The 27,939-nt window shown below is 54.3% G+C and overlaps 1 protein-coding gene across 3 annotated transcripts; it reads right to left on the bottom strand.

Moving 5' to 3' along the window:
- Nucleotides 1-1,259: 1,259 nt before the first annotated feature.
- Nucleotides 1,260-27,506, bottom strand: OGDH (oxoglutarate dehydrogenase). 3 transcript variants are annotated; one of them, XM_063175238.1, is made up of 24 exons: nt 27,424-27,506; nt 23,958-24,206; nt 19,185-19,370; nt 18,671-18,761; nt 14,989-15,033; nt 12,504-12,619; nt 11,247-11,401; nt 10,698-10,844; nt 10,151-10,241; nt 9,105-9,284; nt 7,951-8,079; nt 7,224-7,403; nt 6,914-7,066; nt 5,681-5,783; nt 5,344-5,472; nt 4,289-4,439; nt 4,067-4,194; nt 3,801-3,979; nt 3,593-3,664; nt 2,972-3,094; nt 2,364-2,436; nt 1,816-1,979; nt 1,559-1,713; nt 1,260-1,475 (listed from the first exon to the last, which is right to left on the bottom strand). In XM_063175238.1, the coding sequence occupies exons 2-24, from the start codon at nt 24,177-24,179 to the stop codon at nt 1,355-1,357; spliced, it is 3,093 nt and encodes a 1,030-aa protein (XP_063031308.1). In that variant the 5' UTR covers nt 24,180-24,206; nt 27,424-27,506; the 3' UTR covers nt 1,260-1,354. The 3 variants fall into 3 exon arrangements, with proteins under 3 accessions (XP_063031308.1, XP_063031310.1, XP_063031309.1); XM_063175240.1 differs by lacking the exon at nt 14,989-15,033; XM_063175239.1 differs by lacking the exons at nt 14,989-15,033; nt 18,671-18,761 and adding an exon at nt 18,450-18,552.
- Between the last annotated feature and the right edge of the window lie 433 nt (nt 27,507-27,939).

Here is a 27,939-nt window from a genome sequence, read left to right as displayed (position 1 = left end):
GGCGCCCCTCGCCGGAGGTGACAGCCCCCTCCGCTCCTTCCCCGGCGGCACCGCAGGGACAGGCCCCGGGGCCGGGCCCCCTCATTGCCATGGCAACCACCCCCACCACCCCCGGCACGGCGGGGGGGGCCCGCGGGGGCACCGCCAGCCCCGCCCGCCTTCCGCCCCGTCCCCCCGCCCGGCGCTCCCGCTCTCACCGCGGCGGCGGCCCAAGATGGCCCTGGCGGCGCGGGGCGCGCGCGGCTGCGCGGAGGCTGCGCGGGATCTTCAGCCGCGCGCGGCCGCAGCTCCGCGGGGGGCGGGGCCGGGAGGCGGGGCCCGGACGCCGCCGCGCACAATGGGGCCGCGCGCTCATCAGTATGCAGGCCCCGCCCCCGCCCGGCCAGGCGCGGGTAGCCGAGCGCCGAAGGGTCCGGGCCGCGGCGGGGAGCGGGGCGAGGGCACTGGGGGAGCGCGCGGCCCCGTGTGCGTGAGGAGCGCGACCGCAGCGGCGGCACCGCCAGACGCGCGGGCATGTGGCACCTGGCACCGGTGTGCGCGCGGGGACACCGTGTGCGACCCGGTGTGTGACTGCGCAGCCAGGGGGATGCGGCGGGGCGTGGCACGCGTACACCCCGACCTCACCCCTGCACTGAAAGACCTGCCGACCCGAAAAGCGGCGGTGGGTTCTGGGGACACCGACAGCGAGTCCCAGCTGGGGCTGCCCTATCGCCCCCATCCCCCAAGGGCTCCTGCGGGAGGACGCGGTGGGCTCGGGAGGTGCCAACAATGAGCCCCGTTACGGAGATCACCTCCCTCGACTCCACTCAGGATCTCCAATGAGAGGACACGGCACCCAGCACCAGCCCTGTCTGTCCCTGTGGGGGCTCAGAGCTGGGGGATGAGAGGGGAAGAACATGCTCCCCGAGGATAGGCAAAGCTGAGACATGGGCACAGCACACTCACACCTGCCTGGGCCCTCAGGACATGCCCCATGTCCTGCCTTCAAGAGGCAGTGGCTGCACACGGGCAAGTCGAAGACTGAGAGGAACTGGGAAGAACCTGACTCACTGCACTGGACAGTAGAAGAGCTGTGGGGACCAGCCCCTCTTGTGGGGTACAGGACACCCCCAGAGAAGAGCCCCAGGGAGCAGACATTCTGGGGGGCCATGGGTCTTACCCACCATGGCAGCAGGCAGCCCCCAGACCCTCATGCTCCCCAGGGTGGCTGCACCAGAGCCACCCTGGCATGAGGCAGACAAGGACTCGAGGCACCAGTATGGGGTTGACAAGATCTGTAGTTGAGGGGGGGAGGCGAGCGAAGGACAGAGAGACGGACAGACAGACAGAGAAGCATGCTATGCCGCGCCGGCGCTCAGGCCAGGTCCTTGAAGGCATCGAGGTTGAAGGCCGTGTCGAGGAGCCGCTGCAGCTCTGTCAGGTGGGTTTTCTTATTGCCAGTGGCAGGGGCAGCTGCTGGCTCCCGCCCTGCATACCTGCCAGGGAGAAGGTGAGCCGTGAGAAGGGTTTGTACCGACCAGCTCCCTCCCAGCCTCTGAGCCAGCCCCTGCATCCTTACCAGACAGGCTTTGCACGGTTGATGGTGGTGCGAAGGCGGGGTTTGACATAGTCATAGTAACCCTGGTTCTTGTGCTCCTCCTGGCACCACACCAGCTCGGCAGCTGGGTATTTCTGGGCTTCCCGCTGGAGGAGGTCAAAGGGGAACGGGGAGAGCTGCGGGGGGCAGAGAGTGGTGTCACAGGAGATGTGGGGCAGTGTCTCAGGGGCTGCAGAACCCCCAGCCCGCAGGCACGGTGCTGGCAGGACGCTGCTCACCTGCTCCACCCTGGTGATGGCCACATCGGCCTCCATCTGCCGGGCCTTGCGCTCGCGGGTCAGGTCATAGTACACCTTGCCAGTGCAGAACAGCACCCGCTTCACCTGCTCGGGGTTCTGGGCTGCAGGGCCACTGTCGGGGATGACACGGAGGAAGTGGGTGCCTGCCAAGAAAGAGAACAGCACCCTGAGCCACAGCACTGTGCCAGCAGCCACTGCACCCAAATCCCATGCCAGCCCCTGCCAGGACCCTGAGAGGCAGAGTCAGTTCACCCAGGAACAACTCCCACCACAAACCATCGCGTGCCACTTGGGGCTGTCAAATCCCTTCCCATGGAGGAAGCCCCACGGAGCCAAGTCTCCCAAGGGTGGCAGGCTCAGTCCTAATGAGGCTCTGATGTGCCAAGGAGAAGGCCATGGCCTCACTCAGCCAGCCTCCAGCATGGGGCGGCTGCAGTCAGGCAGGCTTTACCCAAGGCCACAGACTCCTGCCCTTCACTCTGCGGAGCAGCATGGGGGGCACACAGGCAGCTCTGTACTTCTTGTACCTGGCAGCATGTCATCAAAGCTGGAGCGGGCTTCGGGGTGGCGCAGCAGCGACTTTGGAGTGAAGATTATCAGCTGGAGTGGAGAAGAAGAGGCAGAGCAAGGCGGTCAGCCCTGCCAGAAACACCTCCCCTGTCTGCCCTCCCCTGGCCATCCTGAGCAAGGGAGCAGCTGCCAGAGGTTTGCTTCTCACTCAGCTGCAGTGCTGTGCCAGATTGGGCATCCATTCCCGACAGCACCAACCATCCCAGTCGGGATGTCCCATGGGGAAGAGGCAGAGGGGCTACCAGGGACCTGCCTGTCCCATGGCTGGAGCTGACTGGAACTGGCTGAGGTAGGTATGTAGCAGTGTCTGTTGGCTCCAACAGCCTTGACCTCCCCGTGGAGTTTGGGAAGGGGACACAGCCCTTGCAGCCCACACGAGACAGCAGCTGCACATCAAGTGCCAAGCCAGTCCTGAGCACCATGAGGTCCTTGGCCAGGCAGCAGCCAGCTGCCCAAGGTGCAGGAAGAAGCTGCCCCCAGCCCAGTCCCAGTCCAGGGAAACACCCAGCAGGAGCACAGTGCCCTGCCTGGGCACCAAGCTGGGCACGGAGCTGCTGGCACTGACCGGTTTGCGGAAGGGCAGGAGGATCTGGCGCCGCAGGACGTGGAAGAAGTTGGCTGGAGTGGAGCAGTTCACGACAATCCAATTGCACTCATAGAGCTGACGCACATCAAAGTCATCCAGCTTCTGCCTTGGCCAGCACGGGTGAGGGGATTTCAGGAAACACAAGTACCTCTTGGCCTTGTGGCTCCAGCAGCAGGCAGAAGAGTAGGCCCCAGCCCTCCCTCCCTATCTCCCTCCCTATCTCCCTCCCTCCCTCCCTCCCTTCCCTCACTCTCCCGAGCACAGAGACCCACAGAGATCTGGGAGAGGCTCCAGGGCTGTGCCTTCCACCTTAGTCTGGCCATGGGGGTGGCCAGCAACCCCCTCTCATTCCACTTTCAGAGCCACCTCTCCCCTGGACTATGCCATGGCCCCAGGTTCCGTGGAGGTGCAGCCTGGGCACCAGGTTCAGATCCTTTCCCCAAACCCTCCGGCCAGCACGAGACCAAGGCATCCTAAGCCTCCTGCCATTAGTTCCCACTGTGCTAAGTCCACACGGGTGTTGCTGCCCTCTACCGAGCCCAGTCCAGGGCACAGGAGGGCCAGGCTGAGCACCACACCACCATGGGGGCCACCACTCACAGGGAACACATCGGGATCATCGTTGCACATCTGCAGGAATCGCTCTGGGCGGGCTGAGGAGTGCTCGGGACCCTACGGGGACCAAGAAGGGGGATGGTCATTGCAGGCCAAGGCAAGCATGAGAACTCCAAGTAAGGCACTGCCACATCATGAGCAGCGCCACTGCTGTGCAGGGTTTCACCTCGGGGTGAGCCAGAGGAGTCCTTACCATGCCCTCCATGCCGTGGGGGAGCAGCAGGACAATGCCATTCTGCCTGACCCACTTGGCCTGCCCGGGACAGATGAACTGGTCGATGATGCATTGAGCAGTGTTGTGGAAATCCCCAAACTGGGCTTCCCAAAGCACCAGGGCATTGGGACTGGCCATGGCAAAGCCCAGCTCAAATCCTGAGGAATGGAAGAGCAGTGAGAGGGCTAGGTTACCCTTCCAGAGCGGCCTCACCCTGGGCAATGAGCACAGACCTACTCACTCACCCAAGACACCGTACTCTGACAGGGAGCTGTTGCAGACAGTGTAGGGAGCCTGGTTGGGCCAGAGGTGGTTCATGGGGATACAGGTCCTCTTGTCCACATTCTGATCATGCAGGACATGGTGGCGATGGCTGGAAAAGGGAGAAGAGTAACTTCATCATCAGCCTTTGGATCCCTCCCAGAAGGGGTGGAATTGCCTTTACAGCCTCCAAAGCAGGGCTTTACCTAAATGTCCCCCTCTCAACATCCTGGCCACTCAGGCGGATGTGGATGCCCTCTTTGAGCAGGGAGCCAAATGCCATATACTCTGCCAGGGCCCAGTCCACGGTCCGGTTCTTCACCATCTCCCCACGGGTTTTCAGAATACGGCTCAGACCTGCCAGGACAGAGCTGGTTCACAGCCAGCACAGGACAGAGCTCCAGGGACACCAGCTCTGCTCCACAACCAGCCCACAGACTGACAGAGTGACAGTGCCATGGGCAGAGGAATGGATTCACCTCTTCTGGAGGCATGAATCATGGATGAAGAAAGCAGAGCTGCAGGGAAGGATCAGCTCCAAAGAAGAGCTGTTCCTTGGCTCACTTCCCTTACCCACAGCTCCCTCATGAACAAGTTCTTGTAAGAGTCTGGGTGAGAGGGAACCCTAAAGATCATCCAGCCCAACCCCTGCCATAGGGATTTCTTGCACTACAAGGGACATCTTCCAGTAGACCAAGTTGCTCCAAGCCCTGTCCAGCCAGGCCTTGAACAATTCCAGGGCAGCCACATCTTCCCTGGGAAACTTGTGCCAGGGCCTCACCACACTCACAGGGAAGAATTCCTTCCCAATATCCCATCTAACACTGCCCTCTGGCAGTGGGAAACCATTCCCACTTGTCTTGTCACTCCATACTCCTGGTGCAAAGTGCCTCTCCATCTCTCTGCAAACTCCTTTAGGCACTGGAAGGGTCTCTAAGGTCTCCCTGGAGCCTTCTTTCCTTCAGGCTAGACATATTCAGCTATCTAGGAACTCCTGCACAGGGGCTTCAGCACTGGTATCATTTTCAAGGCCTCCTCTGGACCTGCTCTAACAGGTCCAGGTTTTGTTCTGGGGCCCCCAAAGCTCCAGGCAGTGTCTCAAGAATGCAGCACCCAGGGGGAGGATCCCCACCCTTGACCCGCCGCCCACCCATATTGAAGCAGTCCAGTATGTCCCTACCTTCCAGGCCACATCTCAGCCCTATCTCACAGCTCTCTGGAACAAATGCCCAGGTCTGGCACAGCTTTCACAAGCTCCTACCTCCATGGATAGTGAAATCCTCCACTGGCACCGAGCTGGCCACTTGGCCAATGTGTGTCAGGTCCTCTTCATTGAGGCCAGTGGAAGGGCAGGTCATGCTCCGGGGCTGCCCATCCAAAGTGAAGAAACCTGTCAGAGAAGGAGAAACACCATCAGGTGTGCCAGATCTGTGGGAAGACCCCAGGACACGGACACCCTCAAGCAGAAGTAGGGACACCAGAAACGGGAAGAGCACCTCTAACCTCCCCTGTGGGGTGGCTTACTAGAAAATCTCTGCCATGGATCTAGATAGGCCGGGTGCCTTGCTCTGGCCTCCCAATCACCGCTACTGCCTTACCTGGCCAAGGTGAGTCCAGCCAGTGCTTGATGTGCAAGATCTTCTCATCCTTGGATCTGGCATGGGCCTCTTCACAAATCTTATCGTACTTGGCAATTTCCTCCTGAAAGGCAGAAACAAGAGGCAGAAAAACATTAATGGGGGATCTCCAAATGAGGGTGTTGAGCCTGAGGACCTTGGTAAGCTTGCAAGGGTGCTGGAAGGCAGAGGTGGTCCCCGTCATAGAAGTCCCAAAGCTGTGCAGTCAGCCTCAGAGAGCACAGCCACAGCCCTGTACCCCAAGGCATAGATCTGCTATGCTCAGAGCTGTCCAACCCTACTGATGCTGAAAGGTGGTGCCAGGGCAAGCAGGGCTGGTGGAACCTCTGCGTCATGAGCTGCCCAAGCAGCAGAACCAGGACAGGATCTGCCCCAGATACCCGTGGCCACAGCAATCCTGAGCACTGGGACCTGCCTGCAGTGGCCCAGAGCCGCATCACCTGTTCCACACTGATCACAGGGTGAACCTTGAACTAGATGTTCCTGCACTTTTCAGAGCTGGCACAGTTCAAAGACAAGCCTTGGCTCTGAACTCCATTGCTGCCAGGTCTGCAGCGCACACCCAACCCTGTGGAGAGTTTGGTTCAAGCACGGCTTAAAGAAAAAGGCCATGAAGGCATACAGTTGAGAGAAAAGTAAAAGGTAGTTGTAAAGCAGTTCCCAGGCTTGATTCTATAAACAATTAGGCTCTCTCAAGCATCACTTTATAAACAATAAGGTTCTCAGACAGTCTTCCCATAACAAGCAAAACACTCTGTCCTTGGGCTCTCTGGGAAAAGATAGCTTCCTGGGAACAGATATGGAAGTTTTGGGAACTTTTCATATCACAGTGGGAACACTAGTCCTGTTTTTAATAAACAATCATAGGTATTGTAAAACAAAAGGAGTGGTTAGAGTTTTCTCTGTTAACCTATCGTGAGCTTGCATTTTGCAATATGCATGAAGTTAATTAACACTGTTATATAAAGTGGCTGATTGATCAATAAATCGGAGTTCGATGCTCATCAATCAGATGGTCGTCTCCCTTCACTTCAATATAACCCCAGCACAGCTCTGCCACCTTTAGGTTACAAGCACAAGAACGTGGTTCTTGTAGGCCCACGTGGGCCTTCACAACCAGGTCTGAACCACATAAGTAGTTTTCCCTGGAGATGCCACTAGCAGTTTTCCCCTTTCAGGCCCCGCAGATGGTACCTCATACTCCGGCTGATTTACCACCCCCTGGGAAATCAGCAGCTCTGCATATTTCTGCAACACTGGCTTCTGTTTCCGGATCTGTTTGTACATCAGGGGCTGCGTGAACATAGGTTCATCCATCTCATTGTGCCCGTTGCGCCTGTAACAAACCTGCCAGGAAAGGAAAGATGCCTGCCTGTGATCTCCCGCTCCAAAAGCACTTGGGAGCTACCTAGGCCACGTGAGGGAGGGTCCCAAATAGCCCAGGAGGCACCCAAGCACACCCCTGGCTGAGTCCCAGCTTCAGCACTTGTGCCACATTCCTTACCAAATCCACCACCACGTCCTTGTGGAAGGTGCTTCGCCATTCTGCTGCCACGTTGCACACGTAGACCACGGCCTCGGGGTCGTCGGCGTTTACGTGGAAGATGGGCGCGTTGACCACGCGCGCCACGTCCGTGGGGTACGGCGAGGAGCGCGCCATCCGCGGGTCTGTCGTGAAGCCAATCTGTAGCAAGTGAGGGCAGACGGATAACCACAGTGGTAACAACTGCATTTAGGATACAGCTTTCATATGAGCTCCTTCTTTGAACACTGGTATCATAGCTGGCTCAGCATGAGACAGCTGCTTTGGTGTCCCAGGAAACTTGTCACACAGCTCCAAGGGCAGCTCAGCTGCTGCAGCTGGGCTGCAGATGCACAAGCTGCCTGTCTGCTGTGTCTGGACACAGTGGCACATCTGGGTACCTGCTGCAGCTGTGGGGACACGCTGGTCCCAGTGAAACATCTCTGGTTTCTGTCACAGTAGACAGGATCAGCCCTGTCAGACTCACACACTGAGCATCAGGTTGTATCACCTCTGCACCAGACTGGGCTCAAAAGCTGCTGCTGTTGAGCAGCTGGGTGAGAAGTACCCCCTGCTGACCCCAGGTTAGGGCTCCTACCACAAACACTGGCAGGAAAACAGCTGCTGCTGGTTCTAGCTACTCCCTGCCCCAGAGCCTGCAACAACAGCTCTGCCAGGGACCCACAGGCACAGGGTGTTTGCTCCTCACCTGGTTGTTGACCACAACATGGACAGTGCCGTGGGTGGTGTAGGAGGGAAGGTCGCTCAGGTGAAATGTCTCGTACACAATGCCCTGCCCTGCAAATGCAGCATCTCCATGCAGGAGGATGGACATCACCTGGGAGAGGGGAAGCCGTGGTGGTCATCAGGGACAGAGAGCAGGACACCACCAGGAAAGGGCCCAGCTCTCCTCCCCATGAGTTTTCACCTTTATGTCCCAAAAAGGACATAGAGCTGCTCATTAACACACCCAGTGCTTTCCCAGGGGATGGGAGGGGAGTCAGCCATAGCTGACACACCACTGGGCAGAGACTGTGGCCACCAGCTCCCAGCTCCCCACTCCTCAGCAAGGGCAACACATTTGGGGCACCCTGAGCAGACAGCAAAACAATACCCAGTATGCCCCAGCTGGGCAGCAATCCCATTCCCAAATACATACACCCCAAAGCAAAGCCTTTTTCTCACTGGGGGAAGAAGAAAAGAAGCCCTGCTCTCTCACACTTTCAGCCCAGAAGCCCCAGGGCCACTGATGTTATTTTGTCACCATCCCAGGGGCTGGCTAAGGACACCGCCTGCCAGGCAAGGACAGGATCAGTCTATTTATATCCAGCGCCTGGGGTGTAGGAGGGAGGGAAGCACTTTGGATCTCACTCTTCCACTTCTTAGGATTGGAGACAGGTCTGCAATGAATCACACAGCAAACAGCTCCCCACAGCCCCTTCCCACCGGGGTATGGAGAACTGCCTTCTGTTGCCAGTTCCAACTTTCCCAGTCCCAGGAATGGTTATGTCTAGTCACACTGAGATCCTGCTGCCAAGCCCTCCAAGGTGTGGTGCCTGCATTGCCTTGGGGTTCCCCTCATGTCCCTGTCTCCCAGTCAGGGGTTGTGCATTTGCTGTGCCCATAGCCCGGCTCAGTTCAGAGATGAAGAAAGCAGCAATGGGAACCTAGGGTGGGCAAGCCCCTCCCAAAGTTATCTCCAAAAACAGAAGGGAAGGATGGGGAGCAAAGTCAGAGTGACAGCAGGGGAAGTGGCACATCAAACACAAAGCAGACAAGTTACTTCACTTTCCCACCAGCCTGTCTCCACCAAAATCCATCCAGCCTCGGCCACGTCATTACACACATCTGAGCAGCACTCACCTTCTTCCCCTCCGTGTCCCCACAGTAAAACTGCTCTGCCTTAGTCTTGCCTTGAACAACAGGATCAGCTGCTTCCAAATGAGAAGGATTTGCCACCAAGGAAAGGGTGATGTTCCTGTCAGTGACGCGGTTAATCCGCCGGTGGTACATTCCCAGGTGGTACTTCACATCACCAGAGCCCTGGTGGAGGGGACAAGAGAGTCACCCCAGGGCATGAGTGGTTTTTGGGGCATGGAAGGAGACAGAGGAGTGCTGACCTCAAGGCTGGAAGAGGGAGGCATTTTTTGCAGGTACTGCCACAGTGCAGCAGGCACTCACTGCAGGAGCTGAACTGGCACCGAGGAAAGCCTGTGCCAGGTGCCAAACCACTGCCAACTTCAGACATGCACCCAGCCCATCGAAACACAAGGTGTGGGGGATGAAGCAAGTGTGGTAGGTTGGGCAAAGACCCTGAATAACAGGTAACGCCGGCCTGAGCTCTACCCACACTGCAGCAGCATGGCCATGCACCATTCCCAATATGCAGCCAGGCAGCCCATCAGGGCACCTCGAGGCCCCAAGCTGCTGCTTTCTCACCTTGAAATCCCACTGAAGGTCATGGCAGGATCCATCCAGCCCAGCTTCCCAAAAACCAAATCATCCCAGCTTATGATGCAGAAGCTTTGGAGCATGAGTTTATTGCAGTGACAGAGCTGCTTTTGGAGCTGCTTTAGAACCCCAGATGGGGACCAGGGGCACAAATAAACTTCTGCTCCTGGCCACCCCAAGCAAACACCCCAAGGCTGCTTCATGCCCTGGAGAGCTGCCAAGAGCCAAGTTTGTGCTGGAGACAATGGCACATGTCACCCCGAGGACAGGCAAGGACAGACCAGCACTGGCAGCTCTACAAAGGCTCCCATGACCCAGGTGTGCTCGCAACGTGGAAATCCATGCAACACCGGTGCCACTGAGTGACACCAGAAGCAATGGCACAATCCAGCCACAGCCCCTGGGGAGTGCTCAGGGGCAGGCAGCAGCAGCCTGCTGCAGGCAGGAGAGAAGCTCACCTCATCAGCAGCCTCCAGCTTGGAGTCGAACTGGCAGAAGATCTGCTCCAGCTCTTTCCTGATCACGTTGGCAAGAACATTCAGGCGTCCCCTGCAAAAGCAAGGCCACAGCTTACAGCCATTAAGTGCTGATGGTGATCTACAACCCCCACTGCCACAAGCCACACCTCCTGTGATGGCTGTGGGGTCACCCAGATACAGGGACAAACCAGGAGGAGTCTGAAGATCCCTCAGCACAGGGATGGTTTGGCCAACACCACATCCTACATACTTGCTGAGATGCCCCAGAGTGGGTAGGTGCTGGAATTCCAGCATGATTCCAGGTCTGACCTCAAGCCACCACCACTCTCCAAATGAATTTACTAAGCCGGAAAGATCCTGATGAGCAGAGAGCAGCCAAGGCCTGACCTCTCCAGCTGAGGTTCATCACTAACCAAGATCAATTTGGTGATGGTAGAAACCAGTGTGCCCTCCAGTAGCAAACCCCAGCAGCATCCCCCCACCTTCTACCCGCACCAGGCAGCACCATGGCTAGAGGCAAGGTTACCTGTGGGGCATTCCCATGATCACATAATCCACTCCCTTCTCACTTGACTTATCAATAATGGTCTTTAAGGCTGGGATCAGCACTTCGCATCCCTCCAGACCAAAACGCTTCTCTGAAGACCATTTCCGATGGAGGAACTCCTCAAACCTAAGAGGCAAAGGGAGGGAGGGATCACTGAGGGCAGAAACCAGGGAACGGACAGGGACTGCACCAAAGGAGCCACAGCACCGGCTGATGCTCAAGCTGGTACCATGCAGCACACAACAGTCACTTCAGTGTCTTCCCACAGAGTTCAGCTGGCCATTTCCCCCCACTCCAACACCATGCTGCACTTAATCCTTATTTTTAGACCTTTTCTTTCAGGATCATCCACATTTTCAGGCTGTTTGCCAGCACCTGAGCCTGCCAGACTGGCAGCTCAGTGGCGTCAACCTGCTCACAAAGGCGACAGATGATGTCAAGATGTGACTCAGCTGGTGACTGCATCACTCTGGCTGGGAGCAAACCTCCTGGGGAAGACATGGAGAAGGTGAAGCCCTCCCAGGGTACCTGGTGGAGCGGACCAGCCTGGCCAGCAGCGTGCGCTTCTCTTCATTGGTGAACTGCATGATGCCTGGGGTCTCAAACTTCTGCCGGATCCACTGGCACTGCTCCAGGTCATTGATGAACATGAACTCCACGCCAATGTGCTGGCAGTATGCCATCTGCTCCAACAGGGAGGGAAAGGAGGGGCCATCAAGCAACAGCCAGGGCTTCAGCACCTCAAACCCCCAAAGGACTGGCACTTGTAGCCCCACTGGATCACAGGGCCAAGGGCTCTTCATTTCCCCCTTCACCCTTTCAGCCAAAGAGCCTTTCTGTGCCAGCAGAGACATCGACCCTCACGCCTGGCAGCTGGAGGGGGTCCTGGGGGAACCCAGCTGCCAGCCCTGCAACAGCCCCACTTTAGGAGCCTTGTTTGAGTTGTATTCCCAGGAAAAGGGATGTAGCAGGACATGTTCCAGGATGCTGCAGGCCAGCACATGACCCAGCATCAAGCTGTTTAATTCCCCTTCCTGGAGGGGCCCACAATCAGTCCCTCAAATCCTTTACAGCCACCTCAGAGGAGAGATTTTCCCTCTCCATGGCACCACCATGTGAGCAGTCCAAAATCCCATATCACAGGGCAGGGGAGAATCAGAAGGTCCTCCCACAATGAGGAGCCCATTCCTGCAGATGGCCTAAGATGTTGGCAAAGTTTTGCTTCTCCTAAGATCAACTAGTCTCAGCAGAGACCATCTGAGCAGTGTGCCTGAGAGCTGCTTGAGATCAGTCCAAGCACAGGAGGGGATGAAATTTGGCAGAAAAGGGGAACTGGCTGTATGAGCTGGAAGTCCCAGCCCCAGGGGTCTCAAACCTGCACCAAGACCCTCTGAAGGACACCCATGCAGGACAGCAACACTGCTGCAGTGCCTGAAGAGGGGATCACTGGCCTCCAGCCCACTCCTGTGCTCTGCAAGCACAAGCTGCTGCTTCAAACTGGAAAGCATAGCTGGAGAGGTTTCAAAAAAGGCAGTATCCAGTTGCCTGGGGCTTGCTCCACCTTAGGCAAACCAAGTGCGTTGCTGCAATGCAGCAGAAAGCTGGAGACAATCACAGCTAAGCAGGTTACTCGAGGTGACTCTTGTGAGTGGGGCGAGTGCTGAGAAGCAGTTCCCAAACTGAAAATCTTGAAATGTGCAGGCTGACCCAGGACTTTCCAAAGACAACTGCTCTGCCCCAGCCCCTGGCTGCACACAGACCTGGTGAGACCCCTGCCCTTCTCACCTCCAGCCGACGGATGATTTCCCGGAGTGGAAGAGCCGATTCATTTCCCCCGATGAAAGTGGTTGTGGGCAAGTGGAAAACTTTGTCGAGGTCAGATTCATCCAGACCATAAAAGCCTGCAGGATTTGTCACGGGTGGGAGAAGCAAGAGAAAGAAGGAAGGAAGAGGGACGTGGATACCGTCACACAGGGACCAGGTACATTTGGGAGAAGTGGGGAAGGGACAAAAAAAAGCAGCATAAAAAAATAATAAACATGAAGGAGGTTTATATGGATAAAAACCAAGCCATAATTAAACAAAAAGACATTGAACACCAAACAATGAATTATTACAGAAGGCACCGCAGGAAATGAACCACAAAGCAATGTATACGCATGGAAATGGGCAATTAAAATCCACGGTGAGTCAGGGAGCTTGGAGCCCCAAGAACACAAAAAACACGCAACAAATTATAACAAAGGTGAGAGAAAAGAAACAGGAATTGAGGAGTCACTGAGCACACCAGAGGTGTCGGCATGTGACAGGAATTAAAAAGGGAGAGTCAACGCAGAGAAGGAAACAGTTAAAACAGACACAACCAAACAGACAAAACCCCAAGGAGGGAGAGACAGAGAAGCAAGAAAGAGAACAGGCAACAGAGCTCTGATGGACTCTCCTGAATAGCTCAACCCAGGAGCAGGGTGGCCAGCAGCCACTCAGGGGTTCGGCTGCGCAGGTACCCTTTCACCCCAACCAACAGCTTTTTAATTAGAGCTTTTGCCCAGCTCTGCCCAGCAAACCTCCACCCTCTGGTGCTGGCAAATGATGATTTGGAGGCAGCTCCTACTCATGGTATGGGGCTGTGGGGAGATGAGCTGGGCCTGGAGAGGGGCCAAGCAGGCCTCAAGAACTGGAGGTTGGGATTTAGGGCTGCAGGTGAGTCCCGCTGTACCCCAAAGCCATCAGAGGTGCCTCTCTACCCACTGAAGCTCATGGTTGTCTCTGGGGAAACTGAGGCACAGAAGAGGAGGGACAGTGCTGACCTTGCTAAACCAATGCAGAAAGGCAGAAGCAGGTCCAGGAACTGGAGAGTCCCGTGACCCTTCTGAAGCAGGAACGTGGATGAAGGAGTCGGTCTACAGCCCTTTTTCAGGCTCCTGCTCATCCCTCCTGCACTCCCAACCGGGCCTGGTCCCAAGGTGTTTCCTAACCCCAGGGCAGGAGCTGCAGTAGACACACATACCACTCCTCCCAGCTTCCTCCAAACCAGCCCAGGACCCCAGATTTTAGAGAGGGAGCTTTTAGAGGACCTGTTCCTTTAAAGTGGGGATGGAGAACACCATCCAAGCATGGCAGAGCAGTGTAACCCACCTTCCTCGGGGGAATGGGAGGCAAAAACTGGCCCCTCCTGAGCTGGCCCCTTCCTTGAACTTCATGTTAAAAGTCTATCCCTTGCTGTCTGGTCAGGAATGGACAGTGAGCTGCAGACAGCCAATCCCTGTAAGTGTTCAATGCCAGGCTTGGAGAGCAACCTGGTCTAGGGGACTGGGCAGTATGAAAGGCCCTTTCCAGCCTAAGCCAGTCTGTGATTCCATGATGACAGAGCTGGTCATGGCTCATTCCTGTGAAGCCTTGAGGGGCAAGTCCAGAAACATGAAACACATTCCTGGCTGCCACTGCTGTTCATCCCCTCTGCTCCTGGGACACTGGAGTCCCAGGAGAGGGAATGAAGCCAGGCCCCAGCAGCTCTGCTCCGGAGATATGCCTAGGAGCACTGAACGAGACAGGAGTCGAGACTTTGGCCCCATGTCTCTGAGGTTTCTCTTTGGTTCCCATTCAAACAGAAATCCCAGAGAGAGGCAGCAAGGAGCATCCCACACAAACTGCCTGTTGACGGGTTCCAGGGAATCCTCAGTAATTTGCTGAAGCTTGCAGACATGCACCACAGGGCTTTGGCTTGTTCTGCTGTGATGCTTTGAAGACACTCTGGCACACTTTGGGGAGTATCAGATTTTACAAGGAGTTTTAGGACATCTAAGCATCTTTGCTTCTTCTTTGCTGCAGCCTGACAGCTCTGACAACACTTGGTATTTATAGGCAGCAACACCATCAGATGGAGGAAGACAAGAGATGAGCTGCCAAATTTTCCCTGCGACAAAACCAGCAGAAGACAGCTTGGATTTTTAGGAGTCTTGAACCAATGAGGGAGATTGAGGCCTTGTAAAATTATTATTCATAACAAAACATACTCTAGCAAGCCAGGCATGCAAACACAGTATAGAAAAGGCCAGAAAGGCTCAAACTGAGGATTTATACTAGACAAAGTGTCACTAACCACACACCTACATCAAGACTTTGAGTAGAAATTAAAAATTAAACATGCCACAAAATTCAGGAGTGGTGGGAGACGGGAAGGGTCCACTTTACCAGCTCAGTTCAAGCCCAGAATAACCTATTCAAAGAAAGTCCTGCACTCCAGAGGGTTAAGGGCTCATTAATTGCATACCTCCTACTGTTAACACTCTCAGCCGCTCCTTGAACACTGCGAGGTCTGGGGAGGGCAGGGAGGGGGAATGCAGAAAGGGAGAAGACAGAGAGATGCAGTCAAAGTTAGTAAAAAATCTGGAACTGTGAAAACTAGTCATGGAAAGCACAAGTCAAAAAAATACAGTATTTAAAATACAGGCAAAATCCGTCAGAGGCAAAAGGGCAGGGATGGAGGATGACTATACACTAGGCAGAAAAGGAATCTTGGTGGGAAGTCTGATGAGAGGAGAGAGGAGCAGGAGGGGAAGGGGGTATCAGACACTGGGGAGTAGTTGAGCTGCATGGTTTGAGATCTCTCCTCTTGCACCTTGATGGAAGAGAGGGTGGCCTGGCATCTTCATTTGCCACGACCGAAAGCATCCTGCCAAGCTGCATCACAGGGAGTGGGACCCTCTGCAGAAGCTGGGAGCTGCCTCCCACCAACACCTGCTCCAGAGGGTTTGCTCTGCTCATGCTACTGGGAGGATTTCAAGGTCAACCCACGGAGTTAAGGATGCTGCCTTTGCACAGAGGAGGAGACTGGGGTGTTGACAAGCAGGCAGTTCTTAAGGAAGACAGCGACAGAGCAGGCATGCACATCCGCCTCTCTGGAGCATGCTTGGTGCAGGCAGGAGTGCCAGCACGCTGCAACAGTGGGCAAACATGCAGCACCAGAGCTGCCTGCCCAGCTAGGTTAGGTGATCCAAGGGCCTCAATCTCACCTAGGTTACAAAAAGGCCTTGGAAACACTTGTCATTTGGGTCAGCAGGGAAAATCAGACACTTTCCCAAAATGGGGAAAAGGAAGGTGGGAGGACCTCAAGCCCAGGTCCGTGCAGGGGCTCGCCTATCTCTTCCTGAGCTGGAGGAGGATTTCCATCAATTCCCCTTGGCATGAGGCAGAGGCAGCTGCCTTCCATGGGGAGAAGACAGACAGACAGACACTTAGACACACACAGCCTTCCATACACCATCCAGATTTCAGTGTGCTTCTTTCTTTCCATTTTCAGGGTCATACTGAGTTCCTGTAGTCATCCTGTCCTTGTTTTACACACTTACCATGCCAGACCAGCTGCAGTGAAAGACCAGGATGAGATTACTTGGTTTTTTTTAAATAGAAAAGACAAGAGAAAGGGGAATTGGGTGGCTCCAATTCCACTCCAAGGAGTGGCCCCACCACTGCTCAGACTGAGTAGCCCTGGGCAGGTTTTCTCCCTCTGACATTTTCCCCAGATATCACACTGCTTAATCCAAAGAGAGCTTCCAAACCAGAGCCAAACCAGTTGCTAAACAAAAGGCAGTTGAGAAGAAGGATCAATTTCTGAGATTAACCATCCAACTCATTTGAATCACAGCACTGCCACTTAAACTGTTGGCAACTGTGATCACACCACAAAAGCTGACCTTTAAAGGACTTTGCTGTTCTGAAAGAAGAAACAAGATTGTTTCCAAGTTTCAAAACCAAACCAGTCCTGTTATTAACCACCCTGTCAAGTGCTACCCATTCCTTCAAAGCAAAAAGACAGCAGGATCTGCTTAGATATTGGCTTTTTCTGCCACAAGCAGGCAACACCCAACCTTAGGCCCAGCTAGAGTTCTGTCTTCTGCATCACCACAGCTCCTTCCCCACTTCCTGAACACTATTTGCAAGCTAAGTTCACTCAGTTACAGCTAGGATTGACTAGATGAGGTTTTCCAAGAATATCAAGGGAAAATCTACTCAGCATAAATAATACTTATAGCAAGTTAAACAAAGTCTTTTGCCGAGATCTAGCCACATGAGTATGGGGTTCTACCATGAGACACAACCCCAGCATGAGCTGGCAGCTGCCACCATTATATCTTGTTCCCAGGACTCATTATTTCTATGAATTCATGGATTCCTGGGAAGCAAATCAACACCGCTACCCACTGTTCCTTTGTGGCTTTCATTTTAATATGAAAGCTACAAAGGAACAGAGATTAAGCTTAAGGGCTTGCTCTTACACAAGAGATCCCATGCTGAGGTTCCTTCCAGCAAATGCCTATGGACTATCTACACCTGAATGCTTGACTGTGAGCCACACTGGGACATACTGCTTGGCTTGTGGCAACTCACCCTGGAGAAGCAGGAAAAATGGAGCCTGGACTGCTTCCCTCAGATGTTGTTACAGCTGTACACCGTAACAACTGAGTTACACGGCCATGGTGAGTGGCTTTAAGTTCACCTAAAAAGTCTTCCTGCTTTCCTCACAATGCTAACTATGAGCACATGTGTCTTCTCCCACAGCTGGGTTCACAGCAATCATCTCCCCACCTCTTGCCATCAAAATGGCAAGAGGCACAGGACACACTCCCAGCTGGAGCTGGATGGCTCCTGAGGTTCATCCAAGGGTTGGTCTTCCAGAGAAGCATGTCAGAGTCCAAACTATGGGATGAAGCAGCTTCCTCATCATCCAGGGAACTGGTCCAACCAAAACCTACTCCCTTCCCTACCGCTCCTGGTACATGTAATCCTGTCCGAAAGTCCAGCAGGTCCAGGGCTGGTGTCCCTGTGCTGGCAGATGAATAAGGAATCAAGAAGGTTTACATGCACCGTGCATTCTGATTGGCTGTGTCCATTGGCAAGGTTAGTAATCATCACTGCTGCTCTACTCTACGTTAGGAGCATGAGCATGCCTCTGGAGCACTTGGAGTGCCAGGGAACCACCCTGGGAAGCACCAGCGAGGTGACAGAGTTCAGCAACCTCATCCTGGCTAGGAGAATGGTAGCAAACTACAGAAATCGGCTCTAAAGCACATGGAGAGGTGCTGGGTTTAAGCACTTTCAGATCAGGATTTCAAGTCCTGGGAACCACACACACTTATGTACAACACTCATGCAGCTCTCACTCAAACACATTGGAATTTTCACCTCTCTACTTGGACAGGAATGCATCCCAAAGCTTCCTTGTTATGATCACCAGTAGGGACTCATAGCTCCATCTTGGATGAAAGGCAATTAAAGGATTTACAGATGCTGGGGCAAGCTAGAAGTTCAGGAGGGCAGCCTCAGCCCTGCAGAGATGAACCCAGAATATTCACCCCCAGCTCTGAGGGTCCCCAAGGGCAGCAAGAGGAGCTGAGAGAACAGACCTCTAGCTCTCACCAACAAAAAACCTCTCTGCTTTGCATTTCTAGAAGATGCAATTGCTTCCAGCCCTTCTGGGTTTTTGCTTCTGGGTGAGCAAGATCAGTGATAACACTGATTGGTGGTACTGGTTGAAGAAACATGAGCTGAGTGCTGGAGTGACAGCCGGAGGGTGGCAAGACTGCACTGCTGCTGCTACCAGCAACCACAATTTTAGAGTGATCATTACTAAGGAAACTTCAGACCCCTGGCCTGTGAAGCAATCTACCTACGAAGCTGTGAAAGAGAGGGGAGCTCAAGCAATGCAGCACCAACTGCTCTCAAAGCCCTCACCCAGTTTGTCTGTGGATGTGATAATATCGGCTGGAAGGGAGGAGTCCAGATCTGCATCCAAGATGCCCAGTGGATCGAGTTGTGCTACATGATGCCCTCGAATCTATGAAATGCATCAGGAATGGAAAGGAGAACAGGAACCAAGAGGGAGAGAAAAACAAAAGAAGGGAGGGGTAAAAAAGTTAAATTACATTAGAATTAATTTGCAGAGTAATTCTCACCGACGTTTGGAGAAACAGTTACTGGCGCATCATCAAAATTTACACAACTAATGCCGAGAGGATCAAGCTTTGCAATGTGGTGACCCCTGACCTGGAAGCAACAACACAGATTAATCAATAAAACAAGTTAACTGAAGAGACATTCCTTTCCTTGGAAGTTCTGTCAGCAACAGAGGGAAGCAGGGTGGGTGCTCCACGCCACTGCTAAGCATGGCAGGAGCCCATGGCACTGGGGCAGCATTCCAGACAGCAGCAAACCACCCAGTGTGGAGACGAGCTCCCCCTCCCTGCTACCCTGTTTGGATGACAATAGCTTTAATCTTCCTATTGGCCAGTAAAGCATCAGCTGAGCTTCTGCCCCAACAGATCAGCTGCTCCTATGAGGCAGCCCAGCTCCTATCCTGCGTGCTCTCCATGCAAACATGTGCATCATTCGCACTAACTCCCACCCACCTCAGCCCCTGCAAGCCCCTCTGCAAAGGACGTGACCCTCCTCGGCACAAAGTCCCCTTACCTGATATGCCCTGATGAGAGATTGCACTGCAAGATGGTCCTCCACCAGTTTATCCACGTTAGGCTGTGCCTGAACCAGGGACTGGGCTTGGGACAGGGTGGAGAGGCTGGTCAGCGGAGGGGGGCTTTGGTAAGCAGTGCCTGGAGCAGCTCCAGCATTGGCGTTGCGAAAAAAGATGTCCCATGACTAGGAAAAAGGAAAGAAGAGAAATGACCAGGGTCTTCACTTGCAGTCCAAACACCTCCTCCAGCCAAGGTTACAGAGGTCTCCACTTCACTGCCAAAGCAGGGGACAGAACTGCCTCTCCTCTGTACCTCATCTCCATGCAGCTGCTGCTGAAAGCACCCACCTGCCTTGAACAAAAGAGCAAGCTCTCCGACTATTCCAGCTGCATCACTATCCCACTTCCCATCTATCTGGATTATTTCTTTAGGCATGAGGCCAACACCAGAGCCACCCCTCCCTTGGCAGTAGCACCAGGACAGGACAGAGTGACACCCCATCCCTTGGCTCTGCTCTTGGAACCACTGCTCTGAGCAGCAAGCCCCATCCCGGACTCCCAGCCCATTTCCATCTCCTCAGAGGAGGCCACTGCTCTCTAAATACCCCAATATTTTCTGAAAAGTATTTCTGCCTTGTAATCAAGTACACCTCTTCCTCTTTTCATGATCTGAATGGCCAGAGACCTAAATCCCAGCATAAGCTGTCTTGTTCAGCCCCCAACCAGCAATGTTTTATTTTTCTATCTCTTCTTCAATTTTCCCCCATCCTTTTGGTGACACCAATGATAGCACTACAGAGGTACTCCCATACCAGCTCTCCCATGCCCAGAACAAGGCAGTTGCCTCCTCTGCTCCTGTTCCCTTTGCAGATGGGCACTTCTAGGTGTTAAGAAAACAAATCAGAACACTGGGAAAAAAGCCCTGGACAGACCTGGTGTACTGCCATACTTTTCCAGCGCTGTCTGAAAAGTCTGGAAGTATCCCAGGCCAAACTCAAGTTAACCAGTCTCCTTGTAGAAGCACCAACAGATCTGGGGAAGGAGAGAGCCTGGCCAAACTAAATCCAACGCACATCCTCCCATCAGGTGTGTGCCTCATCTCATGTGCCACTAAATGATGGCAAAGGATGAGGGCACAGCAGAACAGCAGCTGTGTGCCAGCACAGACCCAGGAAGCTACTACAGCAAACAAATACTGTGGGATTTGCATGCTGGCTTCAGCCCAAGGGTCTCTCCACCAACTGGGAGCTTGGCATTCTGCACCTTGGAGGGCACCAAATACAGCCTTGGCAATCAGAGATGCACAAAGCCCAGCCATCCCCAGAGAGTTTAAATCAAGCAGAAAAGTGCCCTCAAATCAGGGGTTGTTTGGGGCAGAAAACAGTTTTAGTCCCCTGGAAGCAGGGTGGAAAGGACTGAAAATCTGCCCTTTGCTGGAGTCACCCCAGCACTGCTGCTCCCCCCGGAGCTCCTCCGGTTGCAGCACCCATCACATGCCCCAGGAAGGTATTTCCAGTCCCAATTTACCCAAACATCCCATTGTCTCATCACATGACTGCACAAGGTGAATAAATTTAGAAACAGGTCATGCTAAAGGAACATAAATAAGATCTGGAACATTTTGACACTGTTACTGATAAACAATCACTCCCCCAAGGGGAAAAAAAAAGGAAGACAGAAAACACCAACCCTGTTCTGACTGCTAAAGGAAATTCCAGTGGGAAAAGAGGAAGACTTGCTTTTTGTTCCTTCCACAGGCTCACAGAGCTCCTGGGTGCCCCCAAAGCCATCAGCTCCTGCAAACGGAGGGACAAGCACCCAGGGATGGGCTCTGTGCCCTTGGGATGGAGAGGAACCTGGCTGGAGACTTTGCTCCACAGTTTAAGGTTGGTTCATGTACTGGCAAATAAAGACAGGCAAGAGAAAAGGAGCACCTGACAACATCAGAGGGGGGTGATGGGAACAGGGACGGAGCCAGGGGTGTTGCCTTTATAACCTTCTCCCTTCTGCCACTCATTTCTCTTGGAGTTGCAATTAGCTTCTGTTTTGGAAGGAAAAGTTCACTTTAAACTCTGCAAACAAGGTATGGCACTTTCTCTGAGTGCTTTATTGCTCCACAGAATGATGTCTGGATGGCACAGGGCAGGCTAGGCTGTGATAAGGGCCATAAAGACATCAGCTTTCAACCTGCTGATGTGGTTGTGAATTCAAGAGAGTCCAAGGGCTATCCCATGGGTTTCTGAGGAGCACAGAGGTGCCTCTGGAGCTCCCACCTCCCATGGGAGAGGCTGCCCCATCAGAGTTATCCTGCTTTATCATGGGAAGGAGAACTTTGAACGTAATCCAGCACTTGCCAAAGGTAACACTAGTAATAAATTCATGGGGTTATTGTCCTTTGACTTTTCTGTGCCCATGGCCCAGAAAAGTGGCAGCTTTTCTGGGCCCAGAGGCGCAGCTCTGTGAGTGCTCCACTCACTTTTATACCCTGTATAGATGCGTACAGGATATAAGATACATAGATACACATTTTGGGTACAAGAGAGCCAGATTCAGGGCATTTTTAGACAGTCCCACAGCTGCAACACAAAGCATTAGCCTGGGCTGGCTTTCCCAGTGCTCCTCCATGCACTGGCAAGGTGGGATTGGTGAACCAGCTGCCTGCCACACACCAGGACAGTTTAGGCTTTAGAGGGATCTTGAGCTCAGTTCTGTGAGTGGAGCTCAGGGCAGGCTCCTCTATTGAGAACAATCCCAAACCAGCTCACCAAGCCAAACCAGCACCTTCTACCAAATGCAGCTTCTGAAGAAGGGTGTGGGCTCATACTGTCATGTCCCAGTCTCTCAGCTTGGAGGTCAGGCATGCAGAACGAGGGAAGAGGGATGACATTTCCCATCCACCGCAGGCACTAAGGGACACTGCTTCCACCTGCAGCTCAGGCTCCAGAAGCATCAACCCTGCTTGGTATGGTCTGCAGGTCTGGCAGCACCTCCTGCTCCAGCAGGGAGAAGATGATGAACATCAGAACTTAAGGCTGCAGGAGGAGGAGGAGTATCCTGAACCAAATGTAAGGCAAATTTAATCTTTGCTGAGAGCAGGCAGTCAAGTAGCAAGCAATGGGTTCATGCTATGCGCATTGCTTGTCCTTTATCAACCCAGACAAGCACCCTCAGTTTTTTGAGGGTGATGGGGTCATCAAACCTCTTTCTATTTAAAATCTCAAACATTGGCAAGTTAAAGGGTCTGTGTTAAGGGCTGTTTAATGTACAGATCCATAGGGAGAGCTGTGTCCCTGTCACCCAGTTCAACCCAAACTCCAAGGCTGCTGCTTAGGGAGGCTGAACCTACCTGAGATGTATGCAGGTAGCACTCACCTGCAGCCACAGCTGTTTGGCCACCTTCCCTGAAGCACCCATCATGTTGCTTAGGGGATGGGGAGACAGTGTGGGCTGTACCAAGCACCCAAGCTGGTCAAATGGAGGCAGGAGGATGGTGTCCCCACTTTTAAGGGGAAGCAGTCCCAGGAGCAAGCAGCACTGACTGACCCTGTGGCGGCCCACTGGCACCCATCCACCATGCCTTCACCTCCTCTTTCTCCCACTCTTCTCTAATTTTTATTATTTTACCGTTATTACTATCCAACTCTGCTCATCGGGCTTGAAAACCGGAGCTCAGCTAAAGGATTCCATGCAGAAAATGCCCTAAAATAACCTACTTTTTATCTTCCCTATTTTAAGCAAGAACTTGTTCTGCAGTTTAAACCCCTGGTATGTACATGGAGGAAATGAATTCAGTGTGCTCAGCTGGGACCATTGCACCAGCAGGAAGCCTCAGAGGTTTTTGGTGACAACAGCAAAGACACTCCAGCTCTTCCCAGCTGAACATGTCCCTCCTCCCTGGTGGGACACAGCACAGCAAGGAGCAGCTGGTCTCTGTGCTACACAGGGACAGAAAAACCTCAGCCAGGCCCCGTGACAGCCTGACTCCTTCCAAGAGCTCCAGCCTAGGATCTGACCCTCCACCTGGCAGGACAGAGGCCAATGCTCATCAAGGACAGAAGTAGGACTTTCCTCCCCTGGGCAGGGCACACAGGCTGATGGCCTGCAAGCCAACATGACCAGAAACAGCTGCAAGCCCAGCCTGAGCACAGCAGCTCAGCATCAGGGGTCCCATCAAGAAGTGCAGAGAGGACAGAGGAGTGCAGAGAGGAGCTGGGAAGGAATCTTGGTAAACAGGTCACTGGAACAAGGTGGAGTCCACACAAGAGACAAGGCCAGAATGGGGCCAAGTATATAGATCAGCAATCTGGCTTTACACACACAAGCTCAAAGCCAAGCTTAGCTTTGTCTGCCCCAACACAGAATACCACCCATGCCTGAGACAAAAAGAAAACCAGTCACGATGTGGAGAATACCCTCCATGCCCCTTTTTCCCATCCTCCACTCCAGAATCAATCCTCTTGATGAGCCACCAGAGATGGAAAAAATACAGCAAGTGGATTCCCAGAAGCCATTCCTTGTATCTGCTTGTGATCCAGGATGATGCCCATGTCCCAAGCCCACGGCGTTTCCTCTTGAACAGAAAAAGCTCCTCTTGCTTCTTGCTCCAGGAATCACTGCTGTTTCTTTTGGGCAAAGTGAGGCAGAAGGACCATCCACAAACATCCAGCCCCTACTGACGAATTCACTACTCCTCAAGAGGTGGCACTTACCTGCACCCACTGTTCAGACACACAGAGAAGTGAAGGTGACGTCCTGGCAAGGTTGATCCTTACCTTATGTACACTTTTGGGATTTTCCAGCCAAGCATAATACATTTCCTCCACATAGTTTGAACTAGTCCCACTCAGAAATGGCTCGGCAGCCACGGGTGCACTGTAGCACCTGAGCTGTTGGAACGTCCTGGGTGCTGCCGGTCTGTGTTGGGAAATTGTCTTTACAGTCTGTGAGGCCGTCAACGGCCTCAGTTTTGCTGCACAAGTCCTTAAGTTAAGCATTTTTGTATTGTTGCCTCACGCAAACTCCTGTCGAGGGAGAACAGAAAAGTGGGTTATTAATTAATGCAGGAGAGCACTGAACAGAGACCACCCCCGACCCGAGCACAGAGAATCAAGCTTAGAATCAGTTTTTAATTTGCATTAATCCATCCACCCTGTCCCACAGCGAGGTCTCTGATGGCTTGGAAATGCAGTTTTTGCTCAGTACACTCAGCACGGCCAGGTCTGCCTCTCCTATCCCTGGCAGCATGGTACCATCACCTCCCCTGTCACAACAGTGCAATGCAAATCTGCTTGGTGGGTACCCAACACCAGCCTCGAATGAGCCACTGCACACCAAAGCCACCCACATCTCTTGATTTCAGTTTCTTCCATCACTCTCCTTCCCAGGTTGGTCTAGGCTTCCTTTCTATGACCACTCTGCTTGGCTGAGGTTTTCTTCCTAATTTGCTGTGATGCGCACCAGGGTAAAGCTAGTAAGAAACTGTGTACAGGGAAAATTGCTTGCAATGAAGGGGTAGAGTAGTGCAAAGCACTTGAGAACTGGGCTCCAAGAAGGACTGCTGCTCCTCAAAAGCCCAGACCCAAGAACATCAGTGCAGGTGAAAGACCCAGAGAGGGGCTCTCCTCTGCTCAGAGAACTCAGAAAAGTAACACGGAGCTGGTGTGAGACCTTGGAGAGGTCCCACCTTGCAGCTTTCCACAGGGCATTTACTGGGAGGCCTGGGGTCAGCCAGGGTGTTTTACACACATCCTACCAACCACAGTAGCCCAAGGAAAGCGCTGGAAATCACCCTGAAGGAAGTGCAGGCACTTGGAGCAACTCTTCTTGGAGCTGCCCTTTCCACCCAGCTCCTCCTGCAAGAGGCAGGACCCAAGGCTAGAGGTGACCTAGCTGGCTGGTTTCCATAGCACAGACCAGTCCAACGAGCAGCAGTCCAATGGCAAAGCAGTTACCACGGTTCACCAGATTAAAATGAAATTTCACAAGGGACTAGAGAAAACAACACACTGTCACAGCCAGCAGTTTGCTAGCCAGCCTTCCAGCTGAATCTAGTTCAGACACTGATCTCTCCCCTGTAGTGACCAACAACAGGGCCCGAGAGCTGCATCAAGGGAGGTTTAGGTCAGATATTAGAAAAAGGCTCTTCACTCAGAGGATGTTTGGACACTGGAACAGCCCCCCCAGGGGAGTGGTCAAAGCCTAAGAGTTCAAGAAGCATTTAGGCTGTGCTCTCAGGCACAGGGTGTGACTCTTGGGATGGTCCTGTGCAGGGCCAGGAGTTGGACTTGGTGATCCTTGTGAGTCCCTTCCAACTGAGCATATTCACTGATTCTGTAGCTCTGGCTGCCCAGCATGGCAGGGGCTAGACTCCCCATTGCAAACTATAACACTTTGGTTCAAAGAGCCTGAGGAAGACCCAGAGTCACCTGAATTCAGACAAAGTGTTTGACAGATTTACCCATAGGATAAAGGGAACCACTTGTCATTTCCACCTTGCCCACAATAACACCTGGCAAAAAAGGCCAGCAGGTGCAGGACCACAAGTGCCACAGCACTGGGGATTCTCCCAGTTCACCCTCATCAGATCTACACAGCAAAACACACACTGTTATTTTTCTGAAAGGCTAAGAAAGTCAGGGATGTTCAGCCTAGAGAAAAGAAGGCTCCAGGGAGTCCTTAGAGACCCACGCAGTCTCTAAAAGGGCTCCAGGAGAGCTGAGGAGGGACAAGAGCCTGGAATGACAGGACAAGGGGGAATGCCTTCCCACTGCCAGAGAGCAGGGTTAGATGGGATATTGGGAGGAAATTATTCCCTGTGAGGGTGGTGAGACCCTGGTACAGATTGCCCTGGATCCCTGGAAGTGTCCAAGGCCAGAGTGGATGGGGTTTGGAACAACCTGGGGTAGTGTAAGGTGTCTCTGCTAATTGGCGGGGGTGGAACTGGATGATCTTTAAGATCCTTTCCCACTCAAAGCATTCCATGATATTTCAGAGAGCCAACTGAATCCAGTGCCAGAGCACAGGCATGCATATGGCAGGGAAAAAGCTTTAGGACAGAAGTAGCACCATCATCATCTCCAGTTTCATATCCAGTTTTGATGCTGTCACTCAGCAGCATCCCGTGACCTCTCTGGAAAACAGTGAGGTTAATGCCAGAGTTTGACCCAAAGCGAGCAGAACTAGCTGCTCTTTGAAGGTCTCTTGCAGGAAAGGTTAACTAGGAGCCTTTCTACCCTAGGACAGAGACAGGCAAGCTTGGAGCTGGGATGATTGCAAGCTAGATCGAAGTAGAGAACCAGAAGCAAGGACGTAGGAAACCAAGTCTGAGATAAGGGATATCAGGGTCACACAGGAATGCAAAGGTCACACTGGGAGTGACGCCTGAGGAGCATATGGAGAGGCAGCCAGCCACAGCCCAAACCTCACCAAAAGGTCACACCTCAGGAATGCCCACAACAGATGACGGCTGGAGTGCGCCAATAAACAGATTAAAGTACTAAATGTGACCCACCCGCAGCCGGGATGGGGACGGCGGCCCAGATGGCGGGTGCTTGGTAAGGACTGCGACTTAGGAACACTTTCTAGGTTAAAAACAGCACAAGTTCCACCTTCCAGGAAGCGGCGGGGCCAGCGCCACCGGCTGTAGACACAGCTGATCCAGCACCGGGCACCTTCGGGCCCGCGGCAGGCGAGGGCCTCAGAGCGGGCGGGGGCCGGGGCAGACCCTCCGTGTCCGCTGCAAGGCCGGCCCAGCAGAGCCCTCCAGTGATGTCGGGAGGCGCCGCGAGCTCGGGCGGCATTCCCGAGTGCGTGGACGGACCGGAGCGGCCCCGCGGAGGGCCCGTGGCGCCGTGAGGCGCCGTGAGGCGCGCGGGAAGGGGCAGCGGGACCCCCGCCCCCCACAGAGCGCCAGGCCCGCCTGCGCCCGCGCCCCTCAATCAGCGCCCGCCGCCGCCGCTCAGGCTCCGCGTCCCTCGCCGTCTATAGGCCCGAAGAGAACAGCCGAGCCTTCCCATTGGCCGCAGGGCAGCCCGTCTGCCCGCAGTCCCGCCCCCCTCGCTCCCCTCCTCCCAGGCGCTCGGGCGGCGCCAAGGACACCGGGGCGCGACCGCGGGCTACCGGCCCAGCGCGGCCGCCGGCGCGACCGCCGGCCCGCTGCGGCCCCGGCTGCAGCCCCGGCTCCTGCCCTCCCGCCCGGCTAGGTCCGGCCCCACCGTCCGGCCCTGCCGCGGAACTCACCGGCGTGTCCGCACGCCCCGCTCGTGGTCCCGGCTCTGACAGCGGCACCGACGGCCGCTCCCGCCCCGCCTCTCCCCTGCGTCAGCACGTCGCGTCACCGCGGTCCTTTTGCCACGCCCTCCGATCCCGGCCCAATGCGTCTGCGCCGGCCCCGGCCGGCGTGCAGTGGTGGGGGGGGCCGGGCCCGGGGGCCGCTGTACGGGCCGGGGACCCCCGGCATGGCCGGGGAACTCTCACCACGGCCAGGACACCTTGTATGGCCCGGGGACGCCCACCGTGGTTCATGGTCTCAGCCCTTATCGCGGCTTGGTGACTCTCACCATGGCTTCAGGACCCCAACCGTGCCCTGGGGGCCTCTGCCATGCCCTGGGACCACCACTGTATCGTGGAGAACCCCTTGCTCTGGGGCACCTCAGGCTTTTGGGGATATCCAGCCATGTGGGATGCCCAGCAGGGCACAGGAGGTGCTCTGGGAACTCTGCTTTTCTGGCTATTTCCTGGCAGTGAGTCATGGTG

The sequence above is a fragment of the Melospiza melodia genome, chromosome 23 (assembly GCF_035770615.1).
Source record: "Melospiza melodia melodia isolate bMelMel2 chromosome 23, bMelMel2.pri, whole genome shotgun sequence".
Classification (NCBI taxonomy): domain Eukaryota; kingdom Metazoa; phylum Chordata; class Aves; order Passeriformes; family Passerellidae; genus Melospiza; species Melospiza melodia.
This window is presented reverse-complemented; position numbering and strand designations above follow the sequence as displayed.